The sequence below is a fragment of the Phocoena phocoena genome, chromosome 18, assembly GCF_963924675.1.
Source record: "Phocoena phocoena chromosome 18, mPhoPho1.1, whole genome shotgun sequence".
In the NCBI taxonomy this organism is placed as follows: domain Eukaryota; kingdom Metazoa; phylum Chordata; class Mammalia; order Artiodactyla; family Phocoenidae; genus Phocoena; species Phocoena phocoena.
In genome coordinates, this window is record NC_089236.1 from 66,338,053 (window position 1) to 66,353,700 (window position 15,648).

At 43.0% G+C, this 15,648-nt stretch overlaps 1 protein-coding gene across 3 annotated transcripts in view; it reads left to right on the top strand.

The window, feature by feature from the left end:
* Positions 1-15,648, top strand: part of CLDN10 (claudin 10) — a 101,434-nt gene that overhangs the window by 76,527 nt on the left and 9,259 nt on the right. For 2 of the 3 annotated variants that reach the window (XM_065895995.1, XM_065895996.1), the window contains exons 2-3: positions 9,130-9,291; positions 9,380-9,461. In XM_065895995.1, the coding sequence (XP_065752067.1) occupies positions 9,130-9,291; positions 9,380-9,461 (244 nt within the window). Of the gene's footprint in view, positions 1-2,255; positions 2,587-9,129; positions 9,292-9,379; positions 9,462-15,648 lie in introns of those variants that run through there. The other variant, XM_065895994.1, reaches the window with a different exon arrangement.

A 15,648-nucleotide genomic window follows, 5' to 3' on the forward strand; every position in this document is an offset into this window, starting at 1 on the left:
AAACTACAAAGACGAAAAGACGAAAAGACAACCCTCAGAATGGGAGGAAATATTTGCAAATGAATCAATGGACAAAGGATTAATCTCCAAAATATATAAACAGCTCATGCAGCTCAATATTAAAAAAACAAACAACCCAATCAAAAAATGGGATGAAGACCTAAATAGACATTTCTCCAAAGAAGACACACAGATGGCCAAGAAGCACATCAAAAGCTGCTCAACGTCTCTAATTATCAGAGAACTGCAAATCAAAACTACAATGAGGTATCACCTCACACCAGTTGGAATGGCCGTCATCAGAAAATCTACAAACAAATGCTGGAGAGGGTGTGGAGAAAAGGGAACCCTCTTGCACTGTTGGTGGGAATGTCAACTGATACAGCCACTATGGAGAACAGTATGGAGGTTCCTTAAAAAACTAAAAATAGAATTACCATATGACCCAGCAATCCTACTACCATAATTCAAAAAGACACATGCACCCCAATGTTCATTGCAGCACTATTTATAATAGCCAGGTCATGGAAGCAACCTAAATGCCCTTCAACAGACAAATGGATAAAGATGTGGTACATATATACAATGGAATATTACTCAGCCATAAAAAGGAATGAAATTGGGTCATTTGTAGAGACGTGGATGGATCTAGAGACTGTCATACAGAGTGAAGTAAGTCAGAAAGAGAAAAACAAATATCATATATTAACGCATATATGTGGAACCTAGAAAAATGGTACAGATGAACCGGTTTGCAGGGCAGAAATAGAGACACAGATGTAGAGAACAAACGTATGGACACCAAGGGGGGAAAGTGGCAGGGGGCGGGTGGTGGGATGAATTGGTAGGTTGGGATTGACATGTATACACTAATATGTATAAAATAGATAACTAATAAGAACCTGCTGTATAAAAAATAAAATAAAATTCAAAAGTTCTAAAAGAAATAGGATGATTTGTTGAGTGTGGAGTATATCCATACAATCTCCAATGGTCCTCCCCAATCTATTTTGATGTTTCTGTAATTCAGCCTCCTCTCTTCTTCACAGATGTTGAATCACCTCTAATTTCATTCTGTACCAATTTAGTTTAGTTTTTTTTTTTAAGTGGCAAAGGGGAATTGAGAAACTCTTCACAATGAACCAAAGTGTCCCTGCAATTTGGGGGTTAGCAACTAGCGTTATTATAGCAGATCTGATTTAGAGGTTTTAGACCTTGGTTACTTTGGGGAGGAAGTAAATCCTGAAAGTTCATACCACGAACTGCAAGACCTTTAAACGGACAAATAATAAACCTATAATAAAGTCAGAGTCTTTTTTCTCTCATTTATGCTCAACTCTGTGAGCTCTGGAGCCCAAAGTACACCCTGATCTTTAAGTTTGCTTTGAAACAGCAATGAAGGAATGAGCTTAATCCTCAATTAGGTGCAAAAGGTGGAGGTGGTAAAAAAAAGTTAAAGATACAGAGCAGCTGTGACAGCCCATCGGCTCATAGAAGAGACTCAGAACTGGCAGCTGCAAGGGACCCACAGGAGAAACGTCTTAAATGCACGTCCTATGCGTAGTACGTTGGTATCAGCAGGCCAGCATTGTGGCTGGAACAGTCACGACCAGGACTGTAAAGATAAGCCCCGACGCAGCCTGTGCTCTCCATAGACTTACGTTCTGAATTTAGGTTTGTGCCACGCACCTCTTGACAGTGACCTTCCTCATACCGCAGGGTCAAAAGGAACTGCAGAATTTTAGCGCAAGGCCGACTTCGAGCCCAGAACCGCAGTGATCCCTCCTTGACAAGCCGAACTGGGTCACTCAAAAGAGCGTGGCACTAAATCTTTAGGGTTCAGCGGGCCAAGGGCTGCGTTAGCAGTTGGTGTCCTTTCCGGGCACACAAAAGCCTTTTTCTGCTCTGCTTTTACAAGGTATCCTAGAAGCCAAGCTATTGTCAATGGGTAGGGCTGGGGAGGGGAGGGGAGGGGAGAGGGCCCGAACGCAGCAAGTTGTCCACCTCCGGCTGCCAGTCTGTCCAACAGGAGAGCCGATCTCGGCTGTGCCTCGGCCCCGGGGATGGGGGCGCGGGGTGGCGGGGGGTGCACAGGGACGCGCAGGCGTGCGTTCCTCCAGACCGCTGGCGCCGGGCCAGCTGGCTCGAGAGAACCCAGGTGGCGACCGTAAAAGCTCCCCGCGAGCCTTCTCTGCCCCAGAGGGCGCGTCCTGGGGTCCGCGGGCGCGCCCCCTAGCGCCGGGCCTGCAGGGGGCGGGGCGAGACGGGGTGGGCGGGGGCGGAGGGGGCGGAGCCGCGCGGCTGGGCGCGCGGGGGTCGCGGCTCCGAGCAGGTGCGCGAGAGCGAGCGCTGCTACAGCGGGCGGTATGGCGAGCACGGCGTCGGAGATCATTGCCTTCATGGTTTCCATCTCCGGCTGGGTGCTGGTGTCCTCCACGCTGCCCACCGACTACTGGAAGGTGTCCACCATCGACGGCACGGTCATCACCACCGCCACCTATTGGGCCAACCTTTGGAAGATGTGCGTTACCGACTCCACGGGCGTCTCCAACTGCAAGGACTTCCCCTCCATGCTGGCTCTAGACGGTCTGCATCCTGTCGCCCCCCGCCCCTGCCCCTCGCTCCTCCACGGCCTGCCGGCGGGGCGCCCGCTGACCCCACGACCCCCGGCGGGACCCCCGGGCCGGACTCCTCCAAAGCCCGGCCCCGCTTTCTCCCTCAGTGCCTGAAGGAGCCGGGGAGAGTCCCCGGTGCCCGTGGCCCTCCTTCCCCGGACGTCAGTCCCGCGGGGGGCGCCTGTCCGATCCCGGAACCCCGGGGCGGGAGAGAGGGGCACGCAGACAGGCCTGGGTGGGGTAGGTGACTCTCAGGCGACGGGGATGGAGGGAAGCAGCTATGTTGTCTCGAGAGTTGAGGACAGGGCAGTGGGACCCCCCTCTCTTGGGGACTGTTAGGACACGGAGTCACGAGAGGGGGCTTGTCTTCTCCAGCCAGCACTACCCAGAAGGGCTGGATTCTGATTAAAATGGACTTGTCAGAGCGAAATCTGCTTGCTCTGAACTCCCTTTAGCCATTTCATTAGTTCTTTTAAAAGTGTGTGTGTGGGGAAAGGAAACGTTGCAGGAGCACCCGCTCCAAACCCCCCGCCCCGCATCTACAAATGAGTCTGCTGGGCTTTAACTCTGCCTCTAAACGTTAGGAACATAAGTAGCCCTAGCCTGTGCCGCAGAAAGTAGAGAATTCTGGCCAGCAGGAATCTTGTGCGGGAGACCGACAAGTTCTGTGTCGCGCCTCCCAAGCCCATTCTCAGCGTCTCCCTCAGCGTTGTTCTTTAGTAAATTGTTTTCTACGTAGTTCTTGTTAGCGACGCTCTATACTGTATTGTATTAGAACAACAGGTGTTCACAAAGAAAACTGGCTCTTTTTAGTCTCAACAGGTGTTCACGAAGAAAACTGGCTGTTTTTAGTTTCAGACTGGCTCTTTTTAGTTGACAGTGGATGTCAACCTGGTCACACTGATTGCTCAAGTTCTAGGCTCCTTTCTTCCAGGATTTTACAGCACATGACTAGATGGATCCCGACAGAAACTTGAGAGTCATTTACATTAGTTCTCAACTCGAGGTGTTTTCTTTTTCTTTTATTACTGCTCTGCAAGCTTTTATTTGCATAACTGAGTAAATAAAGGACAAGATTTAATCCCCCTAAGATGGTGCTTGCCACGAAAAGCAAACTGCTGCTCAATGGAGGTATTTGATGGAAACTCCGCATAAGGGAATACGTGTCTGGTTTTAGATGAGTGACACCTGGGTCTGTGTCCTGGTGTGTGTACAATAAGTAGCTGGTACGCTCTTGATTCCCTAGAATTACGGTTGAATTTCCTGTGTGCTGTAGAGCACACATCCAGGTAGATGTTTGAACAGGCAGGCTCTTGTTTCTGTGATTTACATTCAGGAATATGGGATTGACAGTTACTGTCCTAAACACATTCTTCTGTTGTAACTGTACTGTCACCGAGATAGCCTGCCAGATAGGTACGCTTCCTTCTTTTACAGGACAGCTGGGGGACAAGGAGGGGATGGAGAGATGAATACTCCATGAAGGTTATTGGGTGAGAATACTGTGCACCTTATGTGTCTGAGCTGAGAATGGACGTCATGGTCTCAATATTTGGGGACAGGTGGGGTAGTGAGGAGGAAGGAGAGCCATCCAGCCCTAGAGAGGAGGTGTGACATTTGTATACAACCCAGCTCGCAAAATGGCCTTCCGCGTGTGCTCGTGTGTCTAGAAAATGACTTTAAGAGACGTAAATGACTTCACCTCTTGTTCTGCATTGTTTTAAAATTAATAACGTAGCTTTACGAGTCAGTACATATAGAAGTAACTGTTTTTTAACAACTGCATGGTATTCATTACTCTGGACAAACTGGTTTATTTAACGACTTACCCATTGTTGGACATTGGACCCTTCCTAGCTTTTCACTGTTCTTAGCACTTTACTGAAAACCTTTCTATTTGCCTCTTTGTGCGTATGTGTGTATCTGTAGTGTAGATACTGAGGAATAGTATTGTCAGAGCAGTAGAATATTCATTTTATTATTCAGTTTAAATCGTCCAATTACATTCCACCAACAGTGTATGAGAATACCTGTTTCTCCACGTTCTCACCACCAAGTTTCTCATCCAGTTTAATGGGTGACATCCTATCATGTTATTATTTTATTCCCTGATCACTGTGATTTTGACCACCTTAGCATGTATTTATTGACCCTTTTTGTGTGTGTGTGACTTGCCTGTCCATATCTTATGCCCATGGTTCTTTTGTTTCCTCTTGGTTTAAATGATTTGTTTTTTTTAAATTCTGGATATCAGTCCTTGATTTATTATATATGTTGCAGTCTCGGCCCATTGCTTGTCTTTTAAATGTGTGATGTCTTTTCTCATACAGAACATTGAAATGTGTACTATAATCCCATTTATCAGTCTCTTCCTGCTGGCTTGGCCTTTTGTGGCTTAAGAAAGCATTGCCTATCACAAAGTTATAAACTTACTTTTCATCATCTCTCAGAATAATATTTGGGGGGAGTTCAACCACACAGCTACATTTTCATGTGGAGGTAAGTCAGTTCCCCCAAAGAGGAGGCCCCTCTGCTTGTTCGCGCTCTGCCGTGTATTTTCTGGGCAGCCACATCTGCTGGTTGCTGGGCCTGAGGCAGGCCCTGCCTGCAGCATGCTGCATGTGGATTTCCTGGTTATTGCACTAGAAGTGGAGGGAGAAAGCCATGTTGCCAGGGGCTGTGGTGACCACAGGCCTGAGTAGGCCAGTCCTCTCCTTAAACCAAGCAGAAAAATCCAAGAAGGGAGAGAGAAGGCTCACAGCTCTCCCTGTCTAGTCTTAAGTGGAAGAACATGCCTCTTGGACACAGATGATGGAGTCATAATTCTGAATCTCCTATGTGAGGTCAAAGCTCTGATTGCTCATCATCAGGGGGTATCATTGTTACCCCAGTTCTCCCTACAAGGAAAGAGCTAAATGTGCAGGTTTAATGTTATGCCATGTTAAGATTCCAACTGTAATGTCTGCTTAGAATCAATCTTTGTGTTATGGAAGGGAAGCTTTGATGTGTTTCTTACCATTCACTAGACGCTTGGTTCATATTCCTCCTGTGAAGGAAGTGCTGTTATCCTTGGGTTTTACAGATGAGAAAGCAGGCTTGGAGAGATTAGGTAATACAGTTGAGGATACACAGCAGGTACAGAGAAGAACCAGAGGTGAAATTCAGAGTTCGTGTCTGCCCCTCACACCACCCTTCTCTCCAAGGATTTGCAAAAAGTACGCAAAGCCTCTAGCATGAGAAAGCGAGTCCTTTTTTTCTTCCTTCAATCAGCAGCGACCAGGTGTACTGCTAGGGAATTGTCTCCACCAAGTGGATATTTTCATTTTTGCTAGCCGGAAATGGAAAATAAGGTACATTTGGAAAACCATTTTAACTTTTAAGGGACACCTTGAAGTTTTCCTCCAACAGAATTCATTAATTTAAAGTCACAGTAATTTACTAATTGAAAAGCTCACCGTTGAATGAGCTGGTGATTTCTGTTTATTGCTAACCCGTATTCCTTTCAAAGCACCACTTGAACTGCAGCTGAGCATTTTGAGCCAGTTTTTTTTTTTTTTTTAGTATATGCCATCTATTTTTGTTAGTGGGAATGTCTGCCATTTCTTCCAAAGGAGTTAACTATAAATTATACTTCAGAGAACTTCTGAGCAAATACGTTCATGCCTCGGCACTTTAATGTGTTAATTAGCTATTAACGGCGTCAGTAAATTAGACCTGTCAAAAATAATGGCCTCCTTGACTAGGTTTTTACCACCACTTCACTTGAGGGTGTTACTTATAAGTTTTGACCTCCGGAACTGTTAAAAAAGCAAGGTTGTAGAGGTCTGCCTTGCAAAAGATAAACTCTGAGAGAGTTTGTGGGAAGTCACCCAAGGCTTGAGTCTGTGGGTGTTTTAAGGACGGGTAACCCCTAATTTACAGACCTCAGGCTTACCAACAACTGGATTCCATCTATGGCTGACAGTGGAGTTTATCCCCAGGAACTCCAAACCCTTCTTTTATGCATGCGATGAGTTATCAATTTATTGCTACTGTTCCCACACCAGAGAGAGTTACCTTCCCCACCAGATCAGGGTTCCGGTTGGTTCTGAGGGAGGACCTGACCTCATCAGAACCTGCTCTCTATCTCTCCTCTTGTGCTGAGAGGGCAGAGCTGATCCTGCTGTAGGTACCAGGGCTGAGACCGGAGAACTGAGTGAGACACTCGGGGGAAAAAATGGTATGAGTAGTGGTTAAAGTTTAAAGCCTACTGTTATTTTTCCAGCCACGTTAAGGGTTGAATTCATCAGCCTGGGATTCTGACCATTGTGTACCATTTGGGAAAATGTGTTTTATGTTCTTAGTGATCAGACCACAGACTTAACCTTTTGCAAGGCTCGTGTGTTTTTTGTACATAAAGCCTGTGAGATTCCTAAAATAATGCAAATTATGGTGCATGATAAGATTTTCTAGAATAGTTTTTTAAATATAGGATAGAGGTTATATCACACACACACTCTGTTGTCTGTTTAGGATTACAGTAAGAGTTAGCTAAAACACCTCAAAACCACAGGTTAAAACAAATCTCAAAAAATAATGAAACCACACTGTCCCAGTAGCTCTGGTGGTAAATGATGAGTCAGTTGTGGTTGTCCTGGAGGACTGTATTTAATCTTGCAAGGAACTAACAGGCTTCCTCCCCCTATGCTTCTATTGCTCCCTGGTTTCTGGTTGGGGGACTTGAGGGTTGAAGTTTTTTTTTTTTTTTTTTTTAATTTTATTTATTTATTTATTTTTGGCTGTGTTGGGTCTTCGTTTCTGTGCGAGGGCTTTCTCTAGTTGTGGCGAGTGGGGGCCACTCTTCATTGCGGTGCGTGGGCCTCTCACTGTCGCGGCCTCTCTTGTTGCGGAGCACAGGCTCCAGACGCGCAGGCTCAGTAGTTGTGGCTCACGGGGCTAGTTGCTCCGCGGCATGTGGGATCTTCCCGGACCAAGGCTCGAACCCGTGTCCCCTGCATTGGCAGGCGGATTCTCAACCGCTGCGCCACCAGGGAAGCCCGAGGGTTGAAGTTTAAAATAGAGCTGGGTCACTGTTCAGCGGCAGAAACACAGATAGCCCTGCAGCACTACTATAGCTACCAAAATAAGCCTCCATTATCCTGTTTTGCTAAAGATAAGTTTCTTTTGCTGTTTTTGACGGCCTTACCATCAGGGAAATTATTTTCTGTCTGGAAGTCGTTCACCCTATAAAATAGAAGATCATTGTCATTACATTCTGCATTTGTAGGGGCCTAAATCTGTTCAGTTAATTAGAGCATCTTTTGGGTACTCTTCAAAACGGATCCTACGGGTAGGACTGAAACTTAAAATTTTATTCTTTCCCTGAGAAACAAGACTGGAGGCCACCTTCCCCCATTATTCCCTGAATATATGATTATCGTAGCCTTAGAATTATTATTTATCATTGACTTTGCCTGAACACAATAATAAATGACTTGGTGTATCTTGGCACTTATGAGTTTTTTCATATTAAAAAGTTTAATGCCTAATGTAAACCTGAGAGATATGTACGTTCATTGGCTTAACAAATGAGCACACGAGTATGTGCCATCATTATTTCAGGCTGAAATACGGCACTGTTTCAGTCTGAAATGAAAATGACGGCATGTGGTAAAAATGTATTAGTTTAAATCCTGTTAACTTAAAATTTGTTAGTGTCTGGACAAAAGCCAGGCTGAAGTTTACCATCACCCTGGCTGTGCAAATAAAAATACGTGACTAAGAAAATGAATGGTGTAGGAGGAATGGTCAAACAAACCAACAGAACAAGCTTTCAGGATACTTTGAAAGCATCCATTTATATGCAAACAGTTAATTTCATAATTACAAAATATTCTTCTAGGAACCAACTAGTGCTTATTTAAACCCAATGTTATTATGTGTGCCCTGAAAATTTTTAAAAGGTCATGAAAATACGTCTTGATTTAGACTTCTCATGGTTCATGATGACATTCCAATCAGTCTCATTTATAATCTTTCACTAATATTAGAAGATGTGACTCTGTGGGAGCTCTGCTCGATTATAAAGATCACAACGTCAAAACCATTGAAACATCTGTTTAAAAGGTCTGATGTGCAAAGGAGTAACAGGGTTGAGACAGTGGCAGATGAGGTTTCCCAGGGTGAAAGGCAGTATTGCATGGGTTTTGTAGTCAGAGCTGGATGGAATCCATTTCAACCCCTTACTAACTCGTCTCTGGCACATTATGTAACTTTTGTGTGCCTCAGTTTCTTCATCTGTGAATATGGGAATAATAACACTCAGAGATATATCCTGAGGATCATGCATATGGCAAACTGAAAAGTGTGTGACATAGAACAGGCACTCCGTACAGATTTACTTGCTTTTCTTTCTTGCTTATGGTTATTTTTTCGGAAAGCAGAACACTCATCCACGAGGACAGTGTAAAATGAGAGTTTCTTCCTGGAAAACCACATGTTTTATGTTAACGTAAATGACCTACTCTAATTGCAGGTTATATCCAGGCATGTAGAGGACTTATGATTGCTGCCGTCAGCCTGGGCTTTTTTGGTTCCATATTTGCCCTGTTTGGAATGAAATGTACCAAAGTCGGAGGCTCAGATAAAGCCAAAGCTAAAATTGCTTGTTTGGCTGGGATTGTATTCATACTGTCAGGTAAATAGTAACTTTCTTCCAAACAAGGTGCTTCAGGATGTTAACGAAACGCCAGTAATCATAGCCCTTTCCTTCTGATGCTCTTCAGGGCTGTGCTCCATGACCGGGTGTTCCCTGTATGCAAACAAAATCACAACAGAGTTCTTTGATCCCCTCTTCGTGGAGCAAAAGTAAGTACTCTTCTTAAGTCTGTATGCTTGTGGCTCACAGGAAATGGATATAAAATCATCTTCTAAATTAAGCTACATAAATTTCCTCCATGGCTCATGAAAGTGAGACATACTAATAAATGATGTTTGATGACATCATTCAAGAGCAAACGTTTTATATGCTACATTGGCAAAAGATGCATCGAATCACTGCATTAGGGTTACATAGTGTCTTGTCTCTAAATAGCTCAAGGCATAGGATTTAGAATGCTAAATGTCATCTACTGTACGAAGTCACGTAGAGGAAAAGTGCAAGAGAGGTGTAAGGTGGGGAGGAAAGAAGGATAAAGTATGACAGCAGAAAACTAAGAGCTTGCCTCGATTGTTGTCCATCCAAAATGATATTTGCCAGATGTTCTGGGCCAGCTTCAATCTCAGGCATTGAGATGAAAACTGAGACTGTGATCCTGAAGATTTAGAAACGTTTAAGTGATATTGAATGAAATACTATTTTCATTTTTAGTTAGCCTTTTACATTTGTTCTGTTGACCACGGCCTTAACACGTTCCACCTAATAAACCTTTGTAAAGAAATTGTACATGACTCAGGGTTTTTAAAAAGTGTTGTAAGAGTGGCACAGACACCCAGATGTGACCGGTCTCAGCTGCAGGGGAATGGTTTGGCACTTACAGACCAGTTTGTTTGTTGGTTTTTAATTATGGGCTGTTGCTTTTTATAGTTTCTCTAGGCTTATTTCTTTGCATTGGGAAAACCCAAGGAATACCAAATTAGAAATAATAATAGATCAAATATTTTGTCTTCTGTGAGAATATTCCCACAGACTTCTGTAGAAAGCCGCATGTGTACTGCTATCATGCAGGCTGGGGATTCTCTTTCAGTCTTCAAATCAAATGTTATGGAATTTTAAAAGAGTAATTACTAAAATGGCTGATCAGGGTCCATTACTTTTTTCTGGTGGATTTAGGAATCTTTAGGAAATGATTTTTCTAGTACTGTCTTTAGTTTATGCATAAACAGTAAATGTATGTATAATGAAAATAATAGCTAACACATGTTGAGCCCCTACCATGTACCAAGCAGAGCATTGCAAATATTATTTTATTATTTTAGTCTTATAACATCCTTATGAAGTAGGTTCTCTCTGTACCCCCTTTTTTAAAATTGGGGAAAGAATTCAAGGAATATGTGCGAGGGAACTTGGACTAAGCTAATAGGCTGATTGAACTATGATTCAAACCAGGCAACCAAACTCTAGCACACTTAACTCTAAAATGCATGATATATAATATTCTACTATTTTGTAATTTTTGTGACAGTATGCCACATATATTTTTCATCAAAGAAGTTTCTTTTGTGCAGTAGTGTTTATTGTGAAATTTTATTAAATGGAAAACCAAAATGACTGCTTCAGACCCCAGTATGATGTTCACTCCCCTACCTATGTTAGAAAATGTGTTCTGATTTGTAAACTTTCTCCTGATTTTTGATAATGAGATTTGCACCGATGTGCATGGCACCAAACATTGAGGTGAAAACTAAGACTGTTCTCCTGAAGATTAGAACCATTTTAATGATATTTAAATGAAATATCAGTTTTCATTTAAATATTATACTTAAATGATATTTTTATTTCAGGGTTTGATATCATAAATATACCACAAAATCATTTCTCACAGTTTATTTTATTAAAGACATTGCCGACTTTTCTGGATTACCTTTCGTACATCACTGTTCTGTCTTCCTGACAATCATTAATGATGTCTTTGTCAGACTCTTAAAAATCATTTTCATCTTTTCTCACAAGGCCGAGGCTAGTATCTGTATCTGTATGCATGGTAACTTAAACCTTTCCTTTGTGTTCTGTGCTTGCTATATGCTCAGTCAACTCACTCAGTTTAGTACCACTGGAATTTCTTATTCTTTCAGATTTTCGTTAAACTCAGTTCAGTAATTATGGACTGTGAGAGGTTTTCCTCTTTTCTGCATTCTTGGTGCTACTTTGAACTATTCCATTCCCACTGTGAGCTTCCCAGCATCCCTCTTTCTGTCTATGCCTACCCTCTCTCTGTTTTCTCATCTGGAAAATCAGGATAATCATAGAGTTGCTGTGAGAGTTAAGAGAGTGTGTATATGTACCCTTAGAACTGATTAGAAAAGAGCAAAAGCCTTGTATTAATAACTGTATTGTGTTAGCTATTATTCAGGTTGCTTTTTAATTGTGTGTAGTAGTTAAGATGTACCTTATCTTTATGGATGTCTTTATTAGCTCTTTTCTGCAATGACTTAAAAATATAACACCTACAATTTGCCAATTTACCTTAGGTCATTAAAAACACAAGAGTGAGGGATTATGAAAAACACCATGGCTTACAAATTGGTAGATCACAGGTCCTTCACACCAAAAAATACAGACTTTATTAAAAAAAAAAAAAAAAGAAAACCTGCATATTGAGAACATGTTTAGCTCCTTGAGATCAGAGCTCACTCACATTTCTATCCCAGCAGTACCTGGCACAAAGAAAGACCATGACTTATGTACAAGGAATTATCAACGCCTGTTGAGAATTGTTAAATATGATCAGATGCTAATTACCCACAATGGTAGAAAAGAGGCATGAAGATGACATGTGACACCTACAGGAATTCACAAACTTTATTTAAATACAACTTCTATAAAAACCAACCAGTTGACTAACTTGCTGTCATGTGTTTTCCTTTTATCAACACCTCTAGTGGAGGAGAAGGAGATGGAAATTAGGAGGATTAATAAGCGGCAAATTGGGTATCAACACAAAGTAGACTGATTCCATAGGTTTTCGGGTTTTTTAAAATATTTATTTGGTTGCACCGGGTCTTAGTTATGGCAGGCAGCCTCCTTAGTTGTGGCTCCAGGGCTCCTTAGTTGTGGCATGCGAACTCTTAGTTGCAGCATGTGGGATCTAGTTCCCTGACCAAGGTTGAACCCATGTTCCCTACATTGGCAGCATGGAGTCTTACCCACTGTACCACCAGGGAAGTCCCTCCGTAGGTCTTACAAAATATCATAATTTTTAAAGTGAGATTTTGATTTTGGCATATTCTAGGGGATAGGGCTTCCTAGCTGGCATTTGCTAGAACTTAGTAAGTGGTGCCTCTGATGTAGTTTGTGCGTGAACACACAGAGGAATATGTTGGAGAATCACTACCAAAGGCAGGGCCAGCCCTGGAAGAGTTGGGATAAGGGCACCGCTCTAGGGGGTTCTGACTATTTCTTTGGTGTCTTCATGGATCTGCATGAGGGTAAGTTCCTTGAGGTCAGAAAACATCTATTTCATCTCTTACTTGCCTAGCATGGTGCCCGGTATGTGAAATCCTGATCTGTAGAACTAGTCCTTTCAGGATTAGCAGAAAAGCCTTCTGTTATCTCAGCAGACTGAGGAAGCCTCAGAGAGGATGGAGCTAGGAGGCAGCTCCTCTTCGCACCCTTATCATGCATTCATCTTTCTCCAGCAGCGTGGCTCCCTTCGGTCCTAGATGGCCTGGCTGTGGCATACGCATGCGTGTGTTTGGCCCTTAGGAAGGGCGATGAGGCACACCTGCTTGCCACAGGCTCTAGTTTAAGTTTCTGGTGAGCAGATACTTGTCCCAAAATGCACTGCAAAACAGTTCAGGCCTCAGAACCTAGTTTTGTTGCTGTTTTTCTTAAGGATTCTCTAACATGTAAATTGAATCTTCTCTGTGGATTTCGAGGACATCCCTATATAAGACTCACCTTGGTTGCCTAAGTTACAAACACACAACTAAGCTCATCCACAGAGCTCCCACCACATTCCTACTATGTGCAGGGAACTCTGTAGGTGCTTTATTGACGAGGGAACAGAATGAGTGGCTTCTGGTGTATCGTTGGCATAAAGATTGTGGCAGTAGCGCTGCAAACAGTAGTAGGCTTTGTGTTCAGTGGCTAATTATTTCTGAAACCCTTCCTTTCCCACAGCTCATATGGGGAGATGTTTCTTCCTGCCTACAATCATTTGACAGAACTGCAATCTTTAAAGAGCTTCACCTGACTGTGGTTGTTTCTGCCATTTCTCCATTTTTTCCTTTTGTTTTACTTCCTTGTGTCCATTCAAGTTGTGATTATGTTTTATGGCTCCAGGATGGGCTCCTGCAAAGCCTTTAAAACTATTTCTCAACTCTTCCCTTTGGGCTGTTTCAAACCAACTTCCTCCTTTTTATTAAAGCAAAACCTACTACATAAAAAAATCTATCCTCTTGCAAGCTTATGGTCACCAGCACTCCTTAGCGTGATTCACCGTTATCATTGTGTTGAAATATAATCACATATCCCCCCCATGGCTTTGTTGTCCAAACCACTAACTTCTGAGTGTCTTGCTTTGTTTTTTCTGAAATAGACTGTTCCGAAGAGTTGATTGGCTTAAAGAGTTGTTCTGCACAAAGAAACTTCTTTTCAAGTCATGCAAAGTTGGGGCACTGAACCAATTTCCTTAACTGAGGAAACAGGAAATCGTGATCTTAGATTTATTCGCTTTTAGTCAATGAGATTTATCATGAATGTTTTGGCTCAGATATTCATATTTGGGTCTTATCATACTCCAGCCTTTTTGAGAGCTTTTAAAACCATGGAGTTATTTATCTCGAGCACTCTTCATTCAGTTAGTTTCTACTTTAGAATCTAAGTTTTACTTTGGTAAAATCTTTTCATCATTGTGGTTACTTAGTAGTTAGAGAAGTAAACAGCTGTCTACTTCCCAATAGATTCCCTCATTCTTGTTATCTGTCAAGTTCAATGCACAAGAGACAATTCAAGAAGGACGTTTCTAGGTTACACACATTTTCCTGGGTGAAGCTGAAAGGAATATCGATCTCACTAGGTGACCTTGCCTAGATATTTAACTTCTCTCTTCTGTCCTTATTATAATTTAATGAATTATAGATGTCTGTGTACTTAAGCTTATCGCAATCATGAGGTTATTTGGAGAATGAATTATTTTTGGTAAAAGGCTCATAGATTCTCAGATAAGGGATTCCATAGAAGTGCCAAGTGTTAGGAACAAAACAGAATTTGACTGTTAAATATTAAGAAGGTGTTACTCTGTGATTTCACTTTGTTCTGTGGTAGCACTGGCCACTTCAGATCATCAGAATTGCTCTGATGCTTTGGTTAACGCTGGCAGGACTTAAAAATATACTTGGAAATCAAGTGTTTGGCAACTGTGTTTTGTTTTCACTGACCAGTATATGAAGTCACAACTCCTTCCAGTTTGCCAGCCTTTCTGGTAACTCAGCTTTTAGCACCACCACCCCATTCCCTCCCTTTGTTCACATCCCAGCTAACCACTGCATATCCTGCAGGACTTGCATTCTGCGTAACGTGCCCACCTCCGTGCTCCCTTTGCCCTTTGTGCTCCGATTATAATCCTACTGGGCGGTGACACTTGCTTATCGGTCCATCTTCCAAACCAGATCAGGAGCATCTCGAAGTGAAGACCACGTCTTGCTGATTTAGGCATCTCTTGTAGCTAGTCCCTGCTCCGTGACATTTCCAGCAGGTATGGTCAGTCAGCAGTGGTGTACAACTGTCTGTCTGCACCTCTCCTAGAGTGGAAAGACTGTACGCTTGGGGAGATTTGGTTAAAGGAATGGGCAAGGAAGGCAGCCTACACACTGGTTAAAAATGAGGACCTTGGGGCTTCCCTGGTGGCGCAGTGGTTGAGAGTCTGCCTGCCAATGCAGGGGACACAGGTTCGTGCCCCGGTCCGGGAAGATCCCACATGCCGCGGAGCGGCTGGGCCCGTGAGCCATGGCCGCTGAGCCTGCGCGTCTGGAGCCTGTGCTCCGCAGCGGGAGAGGCCACAACAGTGAGAGGCCCACGTACCGCAAAAAAAAAAAAAAAAAAGAAATGAGGACTTTGGATCAGGACTGCCTGGGAGGGAACCCCAGCTCTGCCATTTATTAGTAGTGTAACCTTGAAGAAATTACTTTCCTTTCTGTGTCCTGTGTCCTTTGTCCTCAATAACTATGAGGTTATTGTGAGGATGAAACAAGATAGTACATTTCAGCTATTTAGAATGTGCTAGCATATAGTAAGCACTCAGTAAATGCTAGTAAATGAATTTTAATGGTACTGACCCTTAAGCAGAGGATATTAATGTAGCAGGTCATTATCTTATATGCTGTGTTAAGGGTG